General features: G+C 40.3%; 2 protein-coding genes across 3 annotated transcripts; one reads left to right on the forward strand and one right to left on the reverse strand.

Annotated features, from left to right (window-relative positions):
* Positions 1-1329: 1329 nt before the first annotated feature.
* On the reverse strand, positions 1330-6386 carry bfsp2 (beaded filament structural protein 2, phakinin). The gene is made up of 8 exons (XM_036597359.1): positions 5943-6386; positions 4747-4829; positions 4465-4621; positions 4138-4299; positions 3856-3984; positions 3398-3633; positions 1636-1721; positions 1330-1505 (listed from the first exon to the last, which is right to left on the reverse strand). Exons 1-8 carry the CDS (start codon positions 6384-6386, stop codon positions 1477-1479), a joined length of 1326 nt encoding a protein of 441 aa, XP_036453252.1. The 3' UTR covers positions 1330-1476.
* Positions 6387-16313: 9927 nt separating this feature from the next.
* Positions 16314-25703, forward strand: zgc:136930 (uncharacterized protein LOC563946 homolog). Of its 2 annotated transcripts, XM_036597609.1 has the most exons (10): positions 16314-17042; positions 17450-17510; positions 17601-17696; positions 17842-18021; positions 18336-18461; positions 21416-21636; positions 21816-21853; positions 23435-23515; positions 23743-23781; positions 25562-25703. In XM_036597609.1, exons 1-10 carry the CDS (start codon positions 16396-16398, stop codon positions 25612-25614), a joined length of 1542 nt encoding a protein of 513 aa, XP_036453502.1. In that variant the 5' UTR covers positions 16314-16395; the 3' UTR covers positions 25615-25703. The 2 variants fall into 2 exon arrangements, with proteins under 2 accessions (XP_036453502.1, XP_036453503.1); XM_036597610.1 differs by lacking the exon at positions 23435-23515 and having other exon boundaries at positions 16317-17042.
* The last annotated feature ends 458 nt before the right edge of the window (positions 25704-26161 follow it).

Below are 26161 nucleotides of genomic sequence, written 5' to 3' on the forward strand. Positions count from 1 at the left end.
TAATATTGGGTGTCCTGTCTTCCATCCAGTGAGCTGTGTTATGGGGTCCAGCACCCCCCACAACCCAGGAGGATAGGCAGCTTAGAAAATATGTGTGCATGTGTGTGTATGTGTGTGTGATACTGGGAGTCAATAACAATTCATAATGAAATCTCTCACATCATGACTCAACGTTTAATTCCATGTTGAGTCTTGTGTGGGTTGTCTATGGTGTAGCCCATTCTGGGTATATTTTTAAAAGCCTAAGAAAACACTGTTGATATGGCATTTTATGGCATACATTCTTTTACTCTGAACGTTTCAGACGCCACCACCAGGAATCCAGTCACAGACTGTGGATAGAGGACCTTCAGCCAATCCTCAGGTGAGAATGAGGTGGTTCAAATAAGACCATATTCACAAGATTTTCTTAAGAAACCATGTGAAGCTATATTCAACCCAATATATTCTTGAAGCTATATTGAACCTAAACCTAAATAAATAGAAAAAATACTATCAATCTATCAAACACAGTGATATGAAGATGAGTACGTGCTGCCGTGTAATGTTAAGCCTTAATGTAGGCTGATGCTGTTTGTCCTCCACAGTATGTGAGCGCTTTCTCTGTGAGTCCTCGGCTGAGGAGGGCTGCCCCTGTTGTTCCGAAGACGCCTGTCCGGGTCTGTACTGGCTGCTTCTCTGTCATTGGAGACCCAACCATACCGCAGCAATAATAACAATACGTGTTGTTTTTTATCTAAATCATGCGAAATGTGTTGACTTTATTTTATACTTTTTTATTAACTTTTATTGAGTATTTTCTGTACATGCAACGCTTCACTCTTTCTGCTCTGATGAATAAACACGCCTGTTTCTGCCCTTTTTGTTCACTAAAGTGTTGTGCGGTGTTTTTTGACGCACCTTAAAGCGTTCCTGCCCTGTAATTTGTGGATTTCCTAAACTGTCGAATAATGACATGGATCACGGAGTGACGTCCAAGTGGCTGCTTCTCAGGTGTGTGATTAAAGGGACACTGTGTTATTATGGTGCATAGGGGCGTAGATGGAGACCAAAGTCAATTATTCTCCCAGCCCACCTGCCAGTCACTTCTCATTTTGGTCTCTCTACCTCTCCCTGTTGGATGAATGAGACAAAACACCAAAATAGTCTGCTGCGGCCAGAGGTATAATTTTAGCAGTCCTTTTGTAAAAAGAATGAAGAATGAATGTTTTGTTTTCTTTTTGGCAAAAAAAGAAATGTTCAAACCATACAGTATTTATACAATTAAATACTGCGGTATGCTTTGTGCACAACTTCCAGCATGGGCTTTGGTTTAATATTCCCCAAACTATCAAACTCTTAACTTGTAAAATAGCAATGAGAACTATACAAGCAATAGAGCAGAAGGGAAGGAATGCAAATGAAAATCAAGCATTTTCTGGAAATGTCTCTGCAGTTGCGGCGTAGGGCTGGAGCCATGCTTGTGAGGGAGAGGATTCATTTCTTCTTCTCTTTCTCTTTAGGATCTGTTGAGAGAGATTAAAATGAAAAAAATAAATATAAATGAAGAAACAGAAACCAAAGAGAGTACCATTGGCCCAGTATAAGTAAAAGAGTTCACTGTCATTGGCCATAAAGTGAGCAAAGATGTGCTACCTTCAGGCTGTGGTTCCCCCGCGTGTTCAGAAGTAGGCTGAGGAGAAGCTGTTGCTCCTTCTGGCTCTGCAGAACCACCTGGGCACCTGTAGAGGGCGACAAAACATATGAGACTAGCACACATTCAGAATTCAGAATCCAGCCAGGTGACTTATTTTGGTTGCAGAGATGTGGAGATGGTGGGAAGAAGAAACAAGAAATTCAGTCTAATTTATTTTGAATGCATGTAGTTTGGGGAGTAGGACTGACCGATTCATCATTTTTGTATTAAAATCGCAAGAGCTGCAAAAATTTCATTGAAAATCTTGCATTATTTGATGCTAACCTAATGTAACCTAATTATGCAGGGCTCGTGAACTGGCAGTATGGTTCTCTAAATTCAGTGTTCAAGCGTTAAGTCTGAAAAAATAGAAGTGCTGGTCTTTTGGCAAAAAAAAAAAAAAAATCCTGGAGCTTAGTTTGTAGAAATTAATTGCCGTAACTAAGCAGAGTTCGCTCTAAGCTATGCCTCATTCTCTAAGCTGTCAGCTCTCGACTGACTATCAGTTCTTCCTGTTCAACAGGCATATCCCCCTGGGGAAAACTAGCCTTTCCTTCACAATAAGAGTCCTTAACAGAATAACCTGTGAATAAATGATGAAGAACCAATAATGCAAATATTTTTCCACAAATTGTTTAGCCCTATTAAGGAGTAAGTAAAGTGAAAGTTAAGTGTCCACTGATCCACGTACTGCAGTTAAGTGTCAGCAAAAACAATCATAGGATTTATCACTTTGGTTCGCAATCATGATCTTGGAGTGCTTATTTTAGTATTTCCCTGCTCTTACAAAGCTGATTCAAACAGCAGGTCCAAGACCTTCCTGAAGTGAAGTGCAAGGAGCGCTACTGCCCTGTCTCAGATGTTGCTATTGAGGCACTGCAGTCCACTTTTGCAAGGAATGCAAGGCTGCAGTGTGTCCCATTCAGATGAGGACCATTCAGAGTGGATATTTTTTAGTGTGTGTTTTGTTTACATCTATTTGATCAACATGGTGGAAAAGAAGATATTCAGATGTGAGCTAAAGTGCATCTGTTTACTAAATTAATTGACCACTGAGCTGCATTATGCTTGTAATCTGAATTGAGCCACTGTAGATAAGCTAATTAATTCTTTAAAAAAACTGAGTATGGCTGATAACATAATCTTGCCGGGTATGGAACATATAGAACCTGCATGTCACACCAGTCTGTCCCAAATCCACAGTTTGAGGTCTCTTGCCCTCTATGTCCACATGTTAATGACATCATCTACCCATGGCCATGTGGAACAGAGCTTACAATGTGCAGGGCAGGGGTGCTCAAGTACCAGAGTTGGGAACATAATCTGACATAGAATTGTCCAGGGGAGGGACCTTTGAAAAGTATCTTATTTAGAGGGTTAACAAGGGGTTTGCAAAGAACTAATGTAACTGCAGCTTTTCAAGCTAACAGGAGCACACTCCATATGACTACTCAGCTGTTTGCAGACTGAGACCAGCTGATTAAGCAAAAGGAATCAAGTGTCCGTCTGCTTGATTGGAATGAAAACCAGCAGCCACACTGACCTCTTGTGGATAAAACTGATGATCCCTGATCAACATAATTGGATCAGTGACTCTTGTCTCAAGGAGTGGCCTTCAAGCTCGTTCTTAAAATGACTGTTTGAACTCTACCTTTAATATCACAAATGGCATTACAGAATGAGGGCAGGGTTACCAATAATTTGTCAGGCTTGAGGACTCACATTGAAGGGTGGTATCTGTTCTCCTCCCCGTCCAGGATTCCATGGTACGTTCCGATCTCCAGCTCCAGCCTCATCTTATTGTTGAGTAGAGTCTCGTAGTCGCGCCGCTGCTGCTCGACCTCCCCACGTATATCCGAAAGCTCGGCCTCCAGCTTCCCAATGACAGAACCCAGGTTCTGCAGCTCAATGTCATGCCAGTGCTTGGCATCATTCAGGGAGTTCTCCAGGCCCCGTTTCTACATGAAAGGGAAGTGAAGGTTTCAGAGAAGATCAAACAGGCCTAAAATTCACAGTCTAAGTGACCTGTATAAAGACCTCATTTAGATGTTTATGATTAAGAGAAGGCTGCATTTCATTGACACAAAGTAATGTCATGCTCTGCAGAGATGGCACAATCCAGCACAGCCATAAATACCCTTCTTTTTTAAGTGAACAGCTGATGAACTGAGCTTTCTTACCAGTGCCCTCATAGACTCTGTCTCAGCCTGTAGGCTCTGGATCTTTACGCTAGCATCATTGCAGTCTGTCTTCAGACTCTCCAGCTCTTCCTCCTCTCGACTCAGCTTACTGTTCACACAGTCAGTCTGCTGCTCTCACAAACATGTACAGGCACATAATTATCAACTGATACAGCAATGGCATAATAAGCAGCAAATGTAAAAAGCAGTAAGAATGGCCGCAGCTACCATATCATTCCTATTGTGTATATTTTTTAGACGTAGTTTTAGACTTTATTTTACCTTGCACTCCAGGTAAGCATCAGTCTCGGTACGGTTTTTCTCTATGACCTTCTCCCAGTGGGAACGGATACAGGCCAGGATCTGTTCCAGACTGGTTTCAATAGGTGCATCAGGTTCATCAACGTCACGACCTGCCATCTGGTTATACAGCTCTCTTACATCCTACAGAGGGGTAGAGTTTGTGTGGATCACAAAGTCTTTTCAATGCTGCAAACTGGAAAAAAACCAGCATTTGGTCGTACCCTGATGTGTCCTGAATTGCATTCTGTAGGGCTCTGAATAAATTCCAGCAAGCTTTTGTTGTGGGGCTGGTATTCTTTAGCTTACCTCTTCATGGTTTCTGGCGAGGTCTATTAGCTCAACTTTCATGGACTCAATCTGGTTCTCCAAGTCCATTGCGGTCAGGTTAGCATCATCAATCACCTTGTAGAGTGAGCTAATCTCCTCCTCCACCGCCTTTCGGAAAGGCTGCTCATTCTCAAACCTGAATAAACATACAAGCACAGCTTCGGGAACTACTTCTTCTGGAGACTCCTTGCAACACTTTTTACCTTAGCAACCTTGCATTCGTTACAAGCCTGATTTTCTGCCTCTCTGAAAGTCACATACCTGTCTTTGAGGTCTTCAGCATTGGCCTGGACATTTTCTGTCTGCAGCATAAGTCGAGCATTGTCCAGGATGGCTTCGCTCACCTGGTGTACAGTGAGATTGTGTTAGTCTGCTTGCCCATGCATATATTTCAATCCATTGTATAAAGACGCATTGTTCGAGTTCTGATTTTGTCGGTGTACAGACATATTTTTCAAAATTTCTGCATAATTAAATTGTTATTTAAAAAAGCCAACTAGAGTGGTTTGATGTGAAATGCTGTGTTATAGAGGAACAGAGTTAGAATTGTTCACAGTGGTGATAGGAACCAGATGTCGAATTTCCACAAAAAGCTCTCTTACAAAAAGTATTTACAGGAAATGGTAATGAATACACTGCCTGATGCATTAGACATTGTTTTATGATAGTTTTGAGATAAAGTTTCGGTCTAAATTATATTTTTAAAAGTGCATTCATGGCAGAGAAGTACATGCAAGGTATTGTGGGGCAAAACAGTCCCCAAAAAAAAACCTATTTATACATTTATATATATAAAAGCTGAGAAGATGTGGGGGTTCACTGGTCATTATGGATGTAAATAAAATGGCTATTCCTTTTTCACTGTAGGATATCTGACTTGGTACATTTCTCTTCAATGAACTATTTCACATCAAACTACCCTGAATGACTTTGTTTGGCAGAATTCCTCTTTAATAGGTTAATAGCCTTCATTTACTCCCACTTTAGTTTTACTTCCTATTTTACTGTTCCTCCCTACTTAGTTAAGCTTAAGAAAATTTAATCTGACATGCTGTTTTAAAGTCCATGATGCCACACAACAAGGCACTCTCATTAGGTATGTCAAGTTTTATTTAGTTTCCGGAGGGTGGGTGTTGGGTTTGGACAGAATTTAGGCTACAGTTTTGTAATACTTGGTCCAACTTGGTTGGATCAATCTTGGGCAGTTCTCAGGCTGTATTCGGGATCGGTTTAAAATTTCCAGCCTGATTAAAACAGAGGAACATAATAACGTAGACACCCTCATATTGTGCGATCCAGACATTTTAGCAACCTCCTCATTCACATTATGATCCATCTAAACCCAGTTTAGATCTCCCATTGCCATTTACTCTGCGTCTACTGTAAATCTACATTCTCATGGCACCATAACCAAGTTTTCCTCCTTATCTGGTGTACCATGGCCTGCCCTGCCCCACCTGTCTGTAGACGTCCTCCCACTCATTCCTCAGGGACCCCCATGTCTCAGCGCTGGAGGCCTTGCGGTCCAGGCAGCTCCGGATCTGTTCCTCCAGCTGTTGGTTGAGCTGCTCCAGGGCGCGCACCTTGTCGCGGTACTCCAGCAGACAGCCATTGAGGCTGTCAAAGCCCAGCTGCTGGTGGGCCCGGTCTCTCGGCTGGGGCAGCACGGGGGCACTGGTGGTGCTGCGCAGGCCCTGCAGGAAGACGCTGCTGATGCCCAGCGCCCTGCGGGACACGCGCGCACCAAGGTTGGCGGGTGTTTGGCTCACGATGGGGGGCGCGGTGCCCACAAAGACGCCCCGGGGCGCTGTGGTGCCACCCGTGCTCACCCGGCCCACGCCGCCCGGCCGCTCCGTGCTAGCCTGGCCCAAAAAGGAGGATCGGCGTCTTGGCAGAGGCATTCCTGTCCTGATGTTGGTTATATGACAGGGTACTACTCGCCCATAGACATTGCTGCAAAGCAGCGCAGCTTCTTTCTGACTGGTGCTCAGCGAAACGGCAACAGCTCTCGATGCATGCCTCTTTATGGTGGCCCGGGCTTCTGGAAAGCCGTGCTTTTGTTTCAGATCTGTTGTCCCTGGACCATTGTGACTCCACCGGCTGCTGCTGTTTGTTTATTGAGGCTGGGTGCTTTTCGGCTGCCTCAGCAGTGTGGGCTTCTCAGGAAAGCTCTATAGAGCCCCTGACCAATTCAGGACATGGCCGGCATGCTTGACCACAGAGAACAATGAATATGGGCGAAAAACTGTGAAAATCATCACATTGTCCCATGCGAGCATTTACGACTGCGTGTGGGGAGAGCATTGTGTAATCACATTACATTTATATCCAAGCTCATCTCTTTTTAATGTGACTTCTCATTAGAAACCATTGTTAGGCGAGCACATTATTAGCAGGCTTAATGTGCTTTGCTATATTCTTTCTACAGGGTTCAGATGATCTTGTCATTGTTTTTCCTCACTGACTGTGAGATCATCATTAAGTGGAATATAAATATTAATTGCTTCTTATTATCATACTGTTTATTGTTAATACATAAATCCCTGCTATTTCTTGCCAAACATAAGAAACTGGGATTCCTTTTTCATTTTCAGTTCGTCTCAGGGTTTCTTCCTTATTCTCAGGGACTTTGTCATTTCCAGAAACGCTGTGATTTATGTCTCAGACCTCTAAAGCTGTTTAGGAGACAGAGCCTACTGAGAAATGTTCAAGAAACATAAAATGAATAAGAATTCCATTGAACCACAAGGTGACTGAGAAATACTCAATAGAGACCTCAGTATCAGGATCAGGGGAGGTTGATTATATCAGATAACTGCAATGCGTTCTGTGAACAGTGGATGGCGCCTTTCAATGCTGGGGTTTCCATGGTCTCCAGAAAAATGCACCAAGTGTTTATAACTTCAGTCTGCCACGAAATTAGTTTTATGAACAATGCAAAAAAGGACTACAACAGTTAAAATGTCCCTAAATGGTTGTTTTATAGCCACTATCACCGACAGACACAGAAAGACTTGCTAATTTCATACTAATGGAGGAGGATATAAACATCCATAAGCTGCTCATTTTTGTAGTTTTAAGGATCAGTTTTAGGGTCTTAAGGTCATTTCTTTGCTTCATATGTTTCTGGCCAGCTGTGCTTAAAACCATCTCAACATGCAGAACATCTTAGCAAGTCTTCATCATATACATGCAGTTAATTGTCTAAAAACTGTAATTACTATATAGATAGTACAGTCCTTGGATGGGAACATGCAAAAATCACAAGTACTGGGAATAATGGATGTTGAATTCTCCAGGCCAAAGAAAAAAAGGACTATCCAGATTGTTACGAGTGGAAAGTTAAAAATCCAGGGTCTGTCATGGTAGGGGGGGGGGGTATTAATGGATAACCTGCACATCTGTGAAAGCACCACTAATGCTCAACACACTTTGCAGCAACATATCCTGCCTTCTAGACACTTTCTTTTTCAGGGATGTCTGTGTTTATTTCAACGTGGTAACTCAGACAGTGCAGGTGCTAGACTGTCCTGTCTGCAGTGTCAGACATGTCTTCCACTGAAAACAAGTGTGTTGTTTAGTTCAAAATACAACAACAAAGGTCCTATATGGATGCACAGCTGAAGACTTGTATAACTGAAAACTGCTTTCAAAACTGTATTAGTTTCTTCAATCTCCAAAGGATTATTAAGTGTTGTTAAAGGAAAGGTGATGTAACACAGTAGTAAACATACTCCTGTCTCAACTTTTTTGGAACTTGCTGCAAGCATCAAATTTGGAATGAGCATATATTTACAACAAACAATGAAGTTCCTAAGGTAAAACATCAAATATTGTGTTTTTGTGCTTTGTTTTAAATTTAATCAAGGTCAAACAGACTTTACTGATCAATGCTTTCTGTTATTATTAGCATTTCACACACTGTCCCAACTTTTTTGGAATCTGGTTTGTATTTCAGTCTTAAAGGCAAGTAACAAAAACAGCCTGTTCAATTCTAATGGTTAAAGAGAAAATGTCATATAAAAATGAACTTTGACAGTTGTTTGGTACATAGAATCACGCAAATGTTATAAGTGGACCACAAGAGAAAAAAACAATAGGACATTGACCCTTTCATACATGAGGAGATCTGATAGGCCCATGTAGATGAACAAAGTAAAAAAATCACAAAATAATACAGTAATTTTCATTTTCTTTTTTTTGAATAACCAATTCAGTAAACAAATACTAAGATAAGTCATGTTTGCTTGGGGGCAGGGGGGCCTCCCAGGTAAAATCTTGCCTTGGGCCTCCTGTAGTCGAGAGCCGGCCCTGCCTCGTAGGCTTGTTGTGCTTGTTCTGATTCTCAAAACAAAGCAGGAAAACAACAGAGCAGCTCTATGCAGGGCGAGCCACAGCCAGGATTTAAATATTGTGCATATGAGAACACATCCTGTGGACCCCGATAGTGTTCCACTCTGCTGAGGTTAAGAAGGGGTTAAGCGAAACCAGATATGCAATACTGCTTTGTTAATAGTGAAACTTCTGCACCAATAAATGCATAAATACAAAGGTAAATTTTTGTATTTGCTTTGCAATGTTTGTGTACATAATTTCCTCAGTTTCATGTGAAATACATTGGAATGGACGTGGATTGTTTCTGTTCAAAAAAAAAAAAAAATCCCAGTGTGAACCACTGTTCTGTTCAAAAGTCCCCAAAAATTACACATACATTTACTTCATTATCAGTAGTCAGGGTTAATGTACATTTCTCTCTTAGCACACACAAGTGTAAAATTTGTTAGCATAGTGTTAACATAGTATTTACATAGTCAGGTACCTGATAGATCATAACATTAGAGTAAAAATTTATTTTTTTTTTATCTTTTTTTTAAACATCCATAAGCCACTCACTTTTGTAGTTTCGATGGTTAGCTTTAAGGTCATAGGGTCTTCTTTTTATCTCATAATTTCTGGCACGCTGTGCTTAAAACTCACCATCCTAGCAAGCTCAAAAGCAGGAAAATGGTAGTCTTCGTCATATACATGCAGTAAGTTTTCTAAAGACAGTTGTTACTCTATAGATACATAATATAAATATAAAAATACACTTCAATAAATTCTAAGTTGTCACATGCTTGCAATCCTTAAATGGGTACGTTCAATACTCACAAGTATTGACCCTTAGTGGCAGAGCTGGCGCCAGCTATAGGTGAAATTAACAACTGCATAGCACCTCTTCAGTGACAGAGGCCTCCTCAAAAAATCCGCACACTTACATATATCCGCTTGTTCAAGAAGTTTAGCCTCACCCATTCCTGCTGAAGTTATAAGGAGTGTTTCCATCCTGACTGCTTTCAGAGTGAGGCACAACACAGGGCAGCCAATCAGAACAGAGATTATTTAAGTATATCATGATTCAGTTCAGTTCTGGGCGGCACGGTGGCGCAGTGGGTAGTGCTGTCGCCTCACAGCAAGAATGGCCTGGGTTTGATTCCCGGCCGGGCGACCAGGGTCATTTCTGTGTGGAGTTTGCCTGTTCTCCCCGTGTCTGCGTGGGTTTCCTCCGGGTACTCCGGTTTCCTCCCACAGTCCAAAGACATGCAGTCAGGCCAATTGGACATGGTAAATTGCCCCTAGGTGTGAGTGATGGTGTGAATGTGTATGTCTGTCTGTCTGCCCTGCGATGGACTGGCGACCTGTCCAGGGTGTATCCTGCCTTCCGCCCAATGACAGCTGGGATAGGCTCCAGCACCCCACCGCGACCCAGAAGGATAAGCGGTTTAGATGATGTATGTATGTATGTATGATTCAGTTCTTTCAGTCATCTTGAATCAACAATAATAGTGATCATGTCAGTTCTGTTAGTTGCATGTCATGGAAAATGGAATTTTCCTCATGTTCTTGAAATAAAAGAATATGATAAAAAAAAAAAAAAATTAAAAATGTATTTTAAAGTATACTGTACACTTTCCAGACCATGTAGCCCATGTATGGAAGATAAGTTGCATAACAGCCCATTTTGAATTTATTGGTTTTGCGATATCATGAAACTCAATGCATTTACATATACCCACCTATTCCTTCCTACAGCAGTTTAGTCCTGTGCATTCACACTGAAGAAGTGTTTCAGCCTGGGCCCCATTTCAGTTCTTTTGTAACTTGCAGTCTTTCACTTCTATTCACCACTCGGATGTGCGTCACACGTTACACAAATGCACACTTGCAGCAGAAGGGTGGAGGGGCAGTGAGGAGCGGAATATTTAAACAGAGTGCCCTCAGTAGGGCTGCCTTCAGCTTGGCAAAATGTAGAAAAATGTTTATTAAATGAAAATAATGGTGTGTTGAACATTCGGTTGTGTGATGCAAACGTTGCAACTATGGCAGATGAGAAGGCCATTCTTGATGTGCTTTTGAAAGATTTTTGGAGCCTGATGAAATAGGTTTTAATATGAGTTTAATACTTCAAAATATGTATTTTGATGACTTCAGTTGTTGCATACACCAAGATGCAGCAGCTACATTTGTAGAGGACTTTAATAGAATCCTGCCTTTTTAATACGGCAGGACTTATATACATGTCACTGCTGATTTGGTAACACCTCTGACACACCTATCAAACCAGAGAAAATATACCTCAAAGCCCATTGTGCACTGTTTCGCACCATTTCTACGAAAGATGGCGTTGCATCAACAGTCATGTATAACAGATGGAGTAGTTTGCAACGTAAAGCCCAGCATTTTATAGTAGTTTATTACTACAACTTATAAACACCTTTTTCTGCCGGTATTTTTGCATTTTGAAAAGTGAAATGATTTAGGTCTCAGTGGTGTCTGGGTAAGTTCTATTGCTGATTCCTCGCCCCTCTGAGGTCTCATTTAATAAACTTCATTTGAGCTTTTAAAGCAATTGAACAGCCCTTAAGGTAGCATCACATTTAGCAGCTGGACTGCTTTTTGAATGAAGTGCAATACAGGGCAGACAATCAGAACAGAGCACCTTTAAATAGTTCAGTCTTAAAGGCACAGTAACAAAAACCTGTTCAATGCTAAGGCTTAAGGAGAGGCTGGAAAATGGTCATGCAAACATAAATTAGTACAGTTCTTTGGTACATAAAATGTGTAGTTTTTGTGAATAACCAAATAAGTAAACAGATACTAAGATAAGTCATGTTTGCTTGGGGGCAGGGGGGCCTGCTATAGTTGAGAGCCAGCCCTGCCTCGTAGGCCTGTTATTCTTATTCTGATTCTCAGACCAAAGAGGGAAGCAGACAGAGCTGATGTGTGCAGGGTGAGCCACAGCCTGCGTTCAGATAGTGTGCTGAAATGTGGGAAGTCATCCTGTGGATCCTCGATGGTTTGGTTTAAGCAGTGTTCCACTCTGCTGAGGTTAAGAAGAGGTTAAGTAAAAGCAGATCTGCAGTACTGCTCTGTTCATAGTGAAACTTCTGCACCAATAAATTTAGTTGCATTTGTGCAAAAAAACAAAAGTAAATGATTGCTTTGTGTACATTACTTCCTCAGTTTTGTGGGTGAATTTACACGTGAAATACATCACAGTTGATGTGGATTGTTTTCGTCAAAAAAAATCCAGTTTGAACCAGTGTTCTGCCCAAAATTCCCCCCAAAATTACACATAAACAAATATACATAGTTTATGTAGTTCCTCAGGTAGCTGATAGATCATAACATTACAGTTGAAAATCCCCTTTTTAAAATCTTTTTGTTTAATTCCACTTTATAGTTCAAGATCACTTTGAGTATTTTGTTCAGAGTTCTAGGGTCTTTTTAAGGCTCTGAAGTCTAGCCAGTGTTGGTTCATTGGTTCCTGTGGTCAGATATTTTAGTAAGATGACTGACGCACTCCAGTCAGGTGTGCTATGTTTTTTTTTTACAAAGAGAAAGTAACGATTGGTCTCTCACTGTTTTGGAGATACGTGTCTGTACAACATGTCTGCAAGTTGACAACCCCCCCCCCACCCCCCCCAACAAGCCACATCTTCCTGTTTGACGCTGTGAACATGGACAAAGCAAAACAAATAAGGCTCTCACAGTTCCCTAGAGAAAGGAGGAGATTTTCTATTTTACAGCTATTAACTATTAATTTCGTGAATTTGCATCAAGTCTCAGTCTAAACAGTTCTTCACACAACTGTATATTCATTAAAAAAGGATTGTACCATTAATGAACTAATGATAATGATATTATTATTATTATTATTATTATTATTAATAATAATAATAATAATAATAATAATAATAATAATAATAGTAGTAATAATAATAATAATACATTTTATTTGTATAGCAAATAAAAACAAACGGGGAAAAGGGCAGTCAAAAAAGTGGTAAAATAGGTAAATAAAAATAAGAATGTACAAATAAAGTCAATAAAAGGAATAAACATACAACAATTAAATTAAAAGTGCCAATAAAAGTAAAGAAATAATAAAACCTAGTCAATTGTCACTAAAGTGAAGAAAAATGTTTTTAGCTCTTTTTTTTAAATCAGCGATAGAAGGAGCCTGACAATTATTTATCAGTAAGGTGTTCCAGATCTCGGTGCATAACAACAAAAGGCTGCTTTGACTTTTAGTATGTGACCAAAACTGTATACTGCTATCATAATAATATCTCAAAATAGTACATCACCTTTAGTTGTGCATTTATGTAGTAGGTGGATGTAGCCTAAAAGATTTAGAAACTAGTTGTAAATTGCTAGTCAAACCTAAAGGAAGCTGGTAAAGTGATGCTAAAGCTAGACTTATATGATCTTGTTTTCTAGTATGTGTTAATATTTTAATATTTTATAATATTTTGTCAGTTGTGGTTTGTTGTTATTGTTGGATGCCCTGTGAGAGATGTGTTGTAATAGTCAAGGTGAGAAAAAAACAAAAGTATCAGTCAGTTTCTTGCCATATTGAACAAGAGGTAGATAATGGAGGTCTGACATGTGATGTTTTTAATAGTTTTATAAATGCATGGTTTAGAAGTAGAATCCAGAATTACATCAATTTTTCTAACTTCAGCATTTGTCTGCAGAGCATAGACCTTTATAAATATAATATAATGTATATAGTAACACTACAAGAATTCTACAAGATTCTTACACACAAGCAGGCCTATAGATTACTACTAGACAGATTCAGAACACTACAGATTATTATGGAGAAATTATATATCATTGTTGAACTCTGCAGTCTGCAGTTTTAATCTGTTAACAGGGTTTAATCTGTTAACAGCAGTGCATCAGAGTTGTTTTAGTTCTTGTATTGTGTGATGCTACATAGTTCATATTGTGTTCCACCCACAAGTGTTTCAGACACATACCTCATTTAATCATTTAATCTCCACTAACCTTATAAGCATAATAATGTTACAGATAACTGGGACAGACTGTTTCTTCAGAAGATATCTTCTCTGCATGTTGTAGCATTTCAAACCCTGGAAGTAGACCCCATTACTATGCAGCGCTAGCCTACTCAGGTAAAAATGCTAGGTGATGTGGCACTGTTCATAGCTATACATGTCCAGATCTGTGATGCCACAGAGAAATGCTGTAGGCTGTGATGAACAGATGATTGATTAGCTAATGACTCTCACTGACTCTAGGTTTAAGACTTTAAGCTAGGCTGAGGTTTAGCTTACAGCTGCTACTTTCACACAAGAATGAGAAGTGAGGCAGCTAACAGCAACTGAAACTTGCCTTACCAAATATGTACAGTACATTTTATGCAAGTACGATATGCTTGAGAAAGCTTTCTGTTCTATATGAAAAAAACGTGCTGGGAAACAATGTGCCAGGCCTCTTCTTTTTTTCTAAATCAGATGTGTAGGTTTTCAAAAGCAAAGCTAAAGGCTGTGGTCTTTAGTGTGAAAATAGTGTAAAATGTGTCTCAGTTGCAACACCACTGCTCTTTCTTAATTATAAAGAGTACAGCTGAATGTTCAGAGTTTAACACTGCTTAAAAAACAGCATAGATCAGAATAGCTTGTGTTTTGAAGGCTGGTATGCTGGTCAACAAGCATGACTATTCTGCATGACCAGCTATGCCAGCACCAGATTGGCATAGACCAGTTTTATTTTAGCAGGGAATGTGTACAAGACTGTACACTTGTGTATACAGTTTTGAATTTCTGCGGAAAGAATACCATCCTTTAATTTTTTGTGATAGAGAGCTTATACCAAGGCTAATAAATTGTTGTGTGCACATGTTCTCCTCAAAGGTGTTGTGTTCCTCAGGTTGCTGCCTGCATGAGAGGCTATATGGTTTCTTTGTGGCAGAGTGTCAGACCACACTGACCATGCAAAAGCAGCATGACATGCTCAGATTAGCAAATAACAGCTGCAAGCAACGGTAACTATCAGACGTTTCCATCATTTCTTTCTTTGAGAATGTTGGTTGTTTTTTATTTACTTGTTTAATTTTATTTTCCAGTTTTGCTGACTTTGGGTATCCAGCTTATGTAAAACAAGTGCTGGTTGTTCAGTTATGTAGTGTTATCATGGTCAGGGCCTTAGGGGGTGAAAAGAGAGGTGCTATGCTTCACCTGTCAGAGAGACAGGCAGGTGACGCCAATACTTCAGGCAGGTGCTGCCCAAAAAGACTCCTCAAGGCTTTCAAGACCAGGCAGGGCCTGTCAAATTCCACATTTTATGAAAGACGCTAGCAAAGAACAGCTTCAAGGAGATATCAGGTCTCTCTATAGTAGTTGGTTATTTTCTATAGTAGGATACATTAGTCTTTATGTGTTCTGTGAGGTGAAGATTTGTTCTGTGAGGTGGTTTCCATCATGAAATAGATTAGATTCAGAAACTGATTCCACAGTCTTTCATCTGAGCTAAAGACAGAAGCAGTGCAGTCAGCAGCTGCTGTTATCAGTATGCTAAAGCTACACTGTAAAAGACTTTTTTTGTTTAAATTTAAAGAAGTGGCATTACTGCGTTTTACACTCTAAAATAAGGTGTGGGTGTGTGCTGCTGTCACCCTGTACAGCCTGAAATAATCATTTTAAAAGTCAGAGGTATCAGGCTGGATATCACAGCACCACAACATACGTTACATATTAACATCACAAGCACATTTGCAAAAAGAAACTATGGTGTTAAAGTCTGAAATGCAAAATCAACATTATACTGATATGATGACAACAGTAGACAATTCACTTACAGAAGGCTTGTCATTCACCAAGTTTTGAGTTATCTTCAATACTCTTTCAACCATCACAACCATCAGATTCACCTGCTCGGGGAACTTTGTGTACAATTTCCACTAGAGTGTTCTCCAAAAATCCCCCAAACATACATAGTATGACTTTTAATAGTTAAAGAAAAAATAAAATTCACATATATTCTCTATACCCCAAATGTAGTCAGTCAGCCAAGACATGTTTAGTGTCAAGTTAATCAATCTCAAATAGACATTCTTGTGTGTTTCTGACACTATATAATATACTGCTATCTATAAAAATGTCTAGAGGTAGTTATATAGCTAAAACAGCAGTAGCAGCTGTCTTGAGGAATGAATTTTATCCATACATCTCTCTTTTTTAGTGAACAGTATGAAACCAAGGTATCATACAATTTGGTTTACTTCATTTGGGGTAAACTGTATTAAAAATGGGGTAAATTTACTTTTTGTCAATCAGTTCCTTAATAGACTACTTTAATCATGTTATGCTGCATAGTCATAAAACATAAAGACAGGCCTTCCCTCAGGGAGAAGGGACTTCTACTCTCAAAGTCCATGAAGTCCATGGAATGTGAAGGTGGTACCAAAACCAAGCATCAAGTCCTGGCTCATTCTTTCTTGTTCCTCCCCCTCTTTCCTCATCCTTGACTCTATATAAACCTCTTCTGGAGCCCTTTGCCTTCCTGCATTCTCCAGTCTGTTCATACTGTGCTCTCTACAGTGATCCGCAGCTGCCCATCATGTCCCTGTCTTTGTCCTTGTCCTCCTCCAGGCTGTCCGGCTACTCAGGCGGTTTGGCCCGGGCTGGAGGTGGTGCTGGAGCCAGGCTGGGCCTGGGGCTTGGTGGAGGTGCTGGAGCTGGACTGGGGCTTGGTGCAGGTGCTGGCCTGGGGCTTGGTCTAGGCCTTGGTGCTGGTGCTGGTCTTGGCCTTGGTTTAGGTGCTGGAGCAGGGTTTGGCCTGGGTGCCGGCGGAGCTGCAGGTGCACTAGTTGCTAGCCCAGCGTTTGCCATGGGCCGCACCATCGCTGCAGGAGGGCTGAGCGCAGGCTCTGCTCTGGCAGCTGGCCCTGCCCTGGGCTCCTCCGTGGCCCCTGTGCTGTCCCGTGAGGCTGAGAAAAGCACACTGTCTAGCCTGAATGACCGCTTCTCCACCTACATGACCAAAGTGCGTGCTCTGCAGCAGGAGAATGCCGCCCTAGAGGCCAAGCTGTCCCAACTAACCGGAGGCGCTGACATGTCCCCCGAGGCGTCCAGCACCACCACAGTGGAGTACGAGGCCCAGCTGAGTGAGTACCGCAGCACCCTGCAGACCCTCACCCTCGACACCATCAAACTGGAAATAGAGCTCGACAACGTCCGCGGCACCGCCCACGAGCTCAAGGCCAAGTGAGTGTTTCAGGTTGTACATAATGAAAGTAGCTGTAGAGTAATGGAAAGTAAACCGTAAGGCGAAAGTACCTTGGAAACTGTAATGGAAAGAAACTATACATAATGAAATGCTGTTAGACCATTTAGTCTAATAATATTCAGGATATTTTATCAGTGGTTCTCAATCCTTGTACTGGAATACCACTGACTTATTTTAATGTTTTCTTTGCTTTAATACATCCATTTATTAATTAGATGAGCTGAATCAGTTGTTAGTGCAGGGACACCACTAAAATGTACAGGACATACTCAGGGCTGGAAAATTATATGATTAAATTTAGATTACATTTTTGTTTATGGCACACTATATGTTTCTGTATTTGCTCATTATTATTTTTTTATTTATTTTTTCCCAATTTTAATAGGCTCGATTTTGAACAAGGGGTCAAGTTCCAGCTTGAGTCAGATATTGCTGCCATGAAAAAGGTAAGAGAAGTAAAATCTTATGAAATTTCTGCAACTTTCAGCAGGCATTAAAAGCATAAGCATCTTTGACCACGCCATCCCCGTTTACAGGATATCGAAGCAGCATCCGACCTAAAAATTGATCTAGATGCAAAATATGCCAGCCTTAAGAGTGAACTGGACTTTGTCACCAAAACGCAGGAAGAGGTACTTCAAATATGCATGAAATATGTGACAATACTGTTGTCATTTACTGAAATTCACACTGAACTGATTATATTTTTAGTATTTTTAATGTCTTGGTCTAGTATGACTGCCTGTCTTTCTGTTACATGATCTTCTTGCTCATCAGGAGCTGTCCACTCTGCAGTCCAAACTGGGCACAACCACCATGGACACTTCAGTCTCCATGATTGAAGTGGACACTGGCAAGTCCTTTGACATCTCTGCTGCACTCAATAAGATGAGGGTGGAGTATGAGAAGTCTGTTCAGCAACACAGAGAGGAGGCTGAAGCCTACTACAAACTCAAGGTGAGAATATATAGGATAAATTAAATCTACTGTACATTTGTACTTTAGGAGGCACAGAAAACATGACAACATTAAATGATTAAAAAGAGAAAGAGCTGCATGCTTGGCAACAAAAACTTTCATGATGCTCTATGAGCTTGGAAAAGTTTATATGCTGAATAGATTTTTCTGGCATGCAGTTAAATAGCAGGTCATGGTACCAGTACTATAAAAAAACAATATTTTTTCAAATAACTCTCATTATAAATTTGAATCTCACTGTTATACAAGTTTGGACCCCAGGAAACAACACATGTTCTGTACCACTTCCTCAGATGGATGAGATACAGACTGCTAACGTTAAGAGCACAGAGGCCGTGTCAGCAACCAAAACTGAGATTACAGCAGCCAGGAAGGAGCTACAGACGCTGGGGATCGAGCTACAGGGGCTCATCACACAAGTGAGTGTCCATGTAGTCTATATATGCATACATCCGCATACAGTCATATGCAAAAGTTTGAATAGCCCCAGTCAAGTTATGTTTCTTTGGAAAAAAAAGTTTACACATTCTCTACAGTGAAAAAACTTAAATATGCCATTTTAGTGCACAATTTCTATTTAATTTACTGCATAAAATATAATAAAAAGCATAAAATATAAAATGTGTCATAGATTTTGCAAAGACCACATCTTAAGTTTTATTATTATTTCCCAAATATCTTAAATAGTGCATTTAAATAAAAGTGTGTTCTCTGTAGATGATACGTTTTATTCATTTTCACTTAGAAAATCAACAAAATATGTAATTTGACCAGGGATGCCCAAACTTTTGCATACAACATGCACTCACCATCAACTTCAGCAGAAACACCTGTTTCATCTTGTACCTTCAATCACTCTCCATTTACCTTACAGTTATACAATAAAGATGCACAATTACAGACTGTAGCCCATCTGTTGTCAAACACAGTTTGTTAGCCACTCTCTACCCCCGTTCAGCATTGGTCAGTTTCTGACCACAAAACAGCTGTTGTCCAGATATTATTTAGTTGGTGGTCTGTTCTCAACATAGGTCTGCCATCCTAAAGATCTCCCCAGATAGCAAGTGTATATCGGTCTGCCGGCTTGATAAGGTCAGCACTCCACTGACTGTATGCCACTGTTGGTCTGCCCTCGGATCACCCAGATTACTATCCTGTATACAAGCTCTAATTAGTTTTTAATCTCCTCAAACAGATTTCAACTGTGCGGCCCTTTATTTTGAGAAATAAACTAAAACAAATATTATAAACAACGGAGAGAAAACAAATAAATGCCTAGGCCTAATATAAATGGTTTTGTTGAAGATGTTACAGTCACTGTGTTAGATTGGTTACAGCTGTATAACCAGCTTCATTTATGATACTGCTGTTAAAATTAATTACTAATTTATAAAGGATAACGAAAGAAATCAAGGCAAAAACAAGTAAATTGGACTGTGGGTGGAAATTGAGTGCTAAAAAGTGGCATTTTGTCTAATGTTATGCTTAACCACAAGTGAGACGCCTGGAAAACGCAGAGCAGCGGGTGGGCTGCCAGCTTTGCCATCAGTGGGCCAACAGTGGCCCACTATCCTCTTTCCATCTGGGTCAGTGACACATGGTAGTGTGTGCGGTGCTGGGGTGAGACAGAGCGGTGTTGCATACACCCATTAGTGTCTGGGTCGAGACCACCCAAAAATATCCAGTTAAGAGCGGTTCTGTGGTCAGGAACTGACCAGGGATGAAGGGCTGGAGGATGGCTGACACTAACTATTCATACAACAGATGAGATGCAGTCTCTAACTAGACACCAGCAAGGTGGAGCTACAAGGGAGGCGTTGCTAATTAAGTGGCTGATGTATCAAATACTTACAGCTGCAAGAATGCGTTTAGTCTTATTCAGTGTCCCATTGACGTCAATGTCAATAGAGTAACTACCACTTAGTTCCTTACTAATGCCCAGCTCATCAAATCACATGTACTTTCTTTTGAGTAACAGGTTTCAGGTTTGATCCACTGAGAGGGTTTCCATGTCCTTATCACTCCTAATGGGAAGTTTAACTAAGACAGAGATTAGATGGCTGACATCAGAGGTTCCACCGCTGACTTTGTCAAACAACGTTATGATGACCACTGGCTTGTAACGTATAAGCCGCTGTGATTGTACGTCTTCTGAATCAAACCCATACTCATACTCGCTGTTCACGGCCTGGTTATCCCCTGCTGCGAGCCTTGTGAACATGGGTTTGTCTGTTCTTTTCGGGGATTTTACATTTTGGGTACTTTGTTAAGAACCAACAGAACAGAAAGTAAAAGCTAGCAGGGCATAGTGAGGTGCTGGCTGGGTGGCACTTTAAGGGCATGACACTTCTCCAGACATCAGCAGTTGTGAGCCTGGGAAAGAGAGATGTGCTGAAATCAGCACAGCTTTCAGCGAGCGATTAACGTATTTACAATAAATCACAGCTGGTAGGTACAGGAAACATGACAGAGGAAGTGGTTTTCGCACTTAGTGCCCCAGCTCACAGCTCACTTTCTCAGAGAAAACACACACCTTGCTCATAAACACGCTCTTATATTACATCCTAGGCTGTGCAGTTAATGCTGAAACGTTGGGTGTTTTTTGACGGTTAATGCTCGCTACAGGTCGGGGAATTTATAGCGTAGTTCACATCTCTTGTTTTGTTGACTTCAAAACTGCACAATGCAGTGTAGCATTCTGAGGAAATTCTGATCAAATCACGTCACCCCGTAAACTCTGGACATATTCAGCTGTTAATATTAAACGGCCCATTAAATGGAAAACTGAAATTTCCTAGGTTTTTTTTTTTTCTTAAAATGAAAGAGTTTGTTATATGGAAACTAAGTTGCAAAAATGGCGCTTTTGGAATGTATTGTTTTAACATATCTCTGCCTATTCGACCTACAGCAGTTTAGCTCCGCCCATTCATGCTGAAGTTATGAGGAGTGTTTTAGTCTAAACTGCTTTTTGAATGAGGCACAGTTGAAGTAGCCAGAGCTCATTTCAATATATCAGCCTTAAAGCACAGTTACATAAACAGACTTTTTCAAAAAGAAAAGTTGGAATATGGTTATGTGAAAATGAATGATGTTTTTGGTATAGAAAACTTCACAAATGTCATGAATGGAATTCAAATAAATAAATCTAATGCATGAAAAGTAAGACATGGGGCCTTTAAGACTTTCAGTAACTACAGTTATTTGGTAAATACTTTGAAACTAAATGAAACTAATGTGTAAGTTAGGCACATATGAGACTGAGGAATATAAGTATGAACCAACACACAGGTCCAGAGGTTAAAGGGTTAAATGAATGGCTGCAGTGTAGCAAAAAGTGTTGAAAACATCTAAAGGCATCATGTTGTTCTCCCAGAACATGACCCTGGAGCAGAGTCTGGCTGAGGCCAGTGCCCAGTCCAGCGTGGGGGTTGCTGAGTACCAGGCCCAGATAGCTAGCCTGACGTCAGCCATCGAGGTGGCTAAAGCTGACCTTCAGAAACAAATCCTGGCCTACCAAGAGCTGCTGGATGTCAAACTCGCCCTCGACGTGGAAATCTCCACCTACAGGAAACTGCTGGAAGGAGACGACTTCAAGTGATATATTTTTCTCTCTCTCTCTCTTTCTCTCTCTTTGACGCAAATAGAAACAACAAATAATTTCGACTCTTCCAGTAGAAAACATGCTTGATTTACATTGACGTGAGGGGGATTATTTCCTCTTTTGCTAATACTTAAAAACACTTTATGACACATACTCTTTTTTTGCTGTCCAGATTGCCAGACTACACAGAGACATCCTACACTTTTTCAGGTAAGAGCAGTCAGCATGCACAAACCACAGATAGGTCACAAAATCTCGGGTTGGTGAATAGTCAGGGTTACCACGTACACAGCTGGGTTTTTCAGGGAGATTCCTGACTGCTATGGTAACCATGTGTCGGTGTGGTCAGACCCTAAGATGTCTGTGTTTCAGTTTACTTAGCAACCATGGCTCTTTGGCTGCCTTTAGAGTATTGTGCTTGCTTTGAGCATTAGCTTGTTACCTAACAAGATACATCACTTATCAGAGCATGTTCTTACCTACTTGTTTCTATGTATTCACTGAACACCAGGAAAACAAAAGAGGTTAGCTAACAGCAGTGGAAAAACAGTAATCCAAGAGCAATGAAAAAATTAAAAACATGGTGCCCCCTTTTGAGTAGTTATCTTATGGAAAATTAGTTTTGGTGAGATAAAACAGTCACATGAGAACCATTATCAGCTGCTTTGGAGGTTTGCTGATGCTAATGCCATCAGCACCATTTTAGCTGACTGACTGCTTCAAATGGATAGAAATCAGTGGATTCTGAGGCAGCAGTTTTTCCTCTTTTCTCCAAAGTCATTCTGCATGACTGCCTTTTTGATTAGTTAGACTAAAACATTGACGTCACAACATGGTCATTAGAGCGACTTGTAAACTGGTTTTCAAGTCACATGTTTGGCTTAGTCTCAGACTAAATTACAACCTCAGCTTTTCTACTAAAAGTCTAAAGGGCCATTTCTGAACATTTGGGGGCCCCTACTTACTCAAGTCATTGTATTTTTGCTATATTGTATGCCAGATGTAAACAATTTAATGCTCAAATGTAATAAATGCTAAGGGAATAATGTTGAAACAATAATTAATGATGTACAAGGGAAATAGAAAAAAAAACAAGCACAAAATGGTCTTCATCACAAAGCAGCTTTCCAGAGAATCCAGGTTCAAGCCAAGGGCAAGGAAAACTCCCTAAAAGCAAGGGAAAGAACCTTGAGAGGAACTAAGACTCAATAGGGGAACTCATCCTCCTCTAGTCAACACCAGATAGCAAAACTATAACACAACAAAAGCAATGTGAATAGAGGATAAGATTTTACAACTGATATACAATATTGAATACAGAGAAAAAGAAAAGAGTCCAGCCTGTCACTAGACAGAAGTGTTTAAATTAACCAATAATAACCAATAGCTACTGCTTGAGGCCTATCACAGTAACAGTGAGAAATGATGCCATGATGATATATTAGTATGAATATGAGAAGTGTAAGTGACTGTATATGCCGCTTATAGCAAGAAACGCCCATCAGAGAGCAACGTTTCTTTAACTGACCCTAAAAGGTTCTAGTATATAGTATCTAGTATGGGTATCTAGTATAATATAATCAACAAAACATGTAATTTGACTGGGGGTGTTCAAACTTTCGCGTACGACTGTACATAGGATTATTTGTTATGGTTTATGCCTACGTTAGCTTTTTTATATTTGTGTTTAAATGCATGATTTAGTTTTTTTCCAACATAGTAAATGGGGCGGAGTCCTGGGACGTGGGGGTGGGCGGAGCCCTCTCTCATCTGCGCTTTTCCATCTCATAGGGGGAGCCCCGCCCCAAACCAGCACGCCCCAGGACTCCCCCCACACCCATGCGGAAATACACACTAGATACATCCGCACAGGCAAGTCCCACTCAAACACACTGCTCCAGTGTAGTGCACACAGACTACTCACAGGAATTATGTCACGGTCTATGTCACGGTCTATCACGGTCAGGGATTATGTCACGGTCTACCCATATCCTGGGTAATGTAACACTTTTGTTTGGGGCACAATAATCTAAAAGAAACTGAATCACTAAATCCTTCCTTCTCTTTCTCTCACTGTCTTGTCACTCCTCTGCCTCCAGCTGGTGGAAAAGGAATACAAGTCAAAGAGATCATCACAGGTACAGTGCAGATGCACATTGGCTGCATACTATTGTTACTAAGCAACAAACAGAGGAAGGTTAGCTAGTGTTGACGGTATCTGCTGAGAAACAAAACTTAGATTGTTTCAAAACACAAAAAAAAATCTGCAGCTCTTTACAGTTAAAAACAAAGACCCTAACATGTTTTGCTCATCACAGAGCAAAAACATGCTATGACTGGCAACGGTTGTAGGTAACTGCAGTCTTGGGCCCAGAATTAAATGCATAGTGTGGTCAAGTTTTGTACTTTTTTCCCAGTCCTTGTTCACTGTCTACAGCTACAAACAAGAAGCCAACTTCAGCCTCTCTTAAGCAACTAATGTTGATGTGTTATTGACTAAATAGCTCACCTCCATATAGCAAATTACTAATAAAGGATATTATAATAATCCTTTTTGGTCAAAGCCTATAATCCCTTACGAACAGAAAATCCCTATTATGCACTGCATCATAATATATGAGCAAACTCGTGTGACATAAGCATCATGGGCATAAATACTGGCAGTTCCAAGCAGTGCAATCGCACTGAAGCCCATAATTGATTGATGGACTCCATAGGGATCCAATAAAGGGTTCCACCTGTCCATGACAGCCAAGATCATTATTGGACTTCCATTAGGCCTATGGGCTCTAAGATTGCTACTTATGCAATTTTACACACATGACTCATGGATTACTATGATTACTTAATAATACATTTTGACCTTTAGCCTACATTAGAGCACCCACTTGGTTGAGATGTGGCAATGTCAAATTAGATCATCAAATTAGACTGTCTTTTTTAAAAATGTCTGCACACCTAAAAAAGATGGTTCTAAAAAAGATTGTTCTTTAAAGGTCCTTTAGTAAGGAAAATGGTTCTATATAGAACCATGAACACTCAAAGAACCCTTTGCATGATTAAAGGGTTTCTTTCCATCATAAAAGGACTCTATTACTATTAGATTGATAGTAAATGTGTTTTAGATGGTTCTGTATAGCACCAAAAGGGTTCTTCTTTTGTTACAAGCTTGACATTGTAACAATAAAATCTTTACTAAAGAACCCTTGAAAAAAAAGACCCATCTTTTTAAGATTGTAGATATGTTGAATTGTACATTAGCCATTTTATATTTGCATTCAAATGCATGATTTACTTTCTGTTCCAACATATTAAAAGGGCTGGAGTCCTGGGACAGGGAAGTCGGTAGCGCCCTCACTCATTTGTGCTTTTCCATCTCATAGGGGGGAGCCCTGCCTCTTTTTTTTTTTTTTACTGGGACCCCTAACATCCTGGAAAAAACATATTATCCCTGTTTTTTTCTCATGTTTTTCTATATCATTTGAGCTCAGCCACCACTCTTTCTTGATAAACAGACCAATAGAAATGCTCCAAAATTGATTGGAATTAAATCTCTTTACATTAACTTACATTAAAAATAAAGAATGTTTTTGCTCTCTCCTGTAAAGTTACCATTTTGGAGATACTTGTTTTTCTTTGGACAGTGACTGTGTGCCACTCATTAGTATTACAGAACCGTTTACCGTTTTCATGAATTCAGTTCTCTGTAATGGTGTTTAGTGTAGAGCTCCTGATTTTCCAACACAGGAAACCGTTTCAAAGAGCATGTGTGCAGATGCTTACACTTGACATACCTTCATATGTTCAGCGTCTGTCCCGGAAATTGCCTAGCAAAGTTTTTCATGCCATTAGACCTACTCATGTTTAGGCCTGCATTATGCAGTATGTGTCACTCACTTCTCTCTCTCTCTCCAACAGAGCACACAGAGACGTCAGTCATCAGCGATGCAGACGATGCAGAGTCCTCCTGAATGCTGAGCCATTTTTAGAGGCGTCTGCCCAGCCCACATGCACACAATTCCCTCCCTATTATTCCAATAAAGCTGCATTCCAAATAAAACCCACCCTCCTGTTCTTTTGTCCACTTGGGTCCATTCTGTACAATCTGAAAGAAGAAAAGACTTTATTGTTTATTGGTTGGTAATTGCAGTGTTACAAATGAAAAAACTACTTCGTAAGAAAGTCAGACTGTAAATAAATAGTTAAAGAAGTAAAATAAAATAGATAAAAATAGATAAATAGATAGTACAGTGCAAAAGTCTTAGGCACCTAAGGAAATGGTTTTATGTCATGAGTTTGTAAAATACTATATAACAGAGTAAATACAAAAACATAAAAACTGTAAAAGAAAGACGGAAATGTGGTGCCTGATTTCTCTGTGCACTCCAGCCATTGCATGTATTTGTTAATTGACTTCAGCAGCACACACAACTGATGTCATTTAATAAAAGCTAGGTATTGAATGGTAACTGTAATTCTACCAGAAAGACTCCAGAGATGAACATGAAGGAAGGAAAA

This window comes from Colossoma macropomum, unplaced genomic scaffold (genome assembly GCF_904425465.1).
Source record: "Colossoma macropomum unplaced genomic scaffold, Colossoma_macropomum, whole genome shotgun sequence".
Taxonomy (NCBI): Eukaryota; Metazoa; Chordata; class Actinopteri; order Characiformes; family Serrasalmidae; genus Colossoma; species Colossoma macropomum.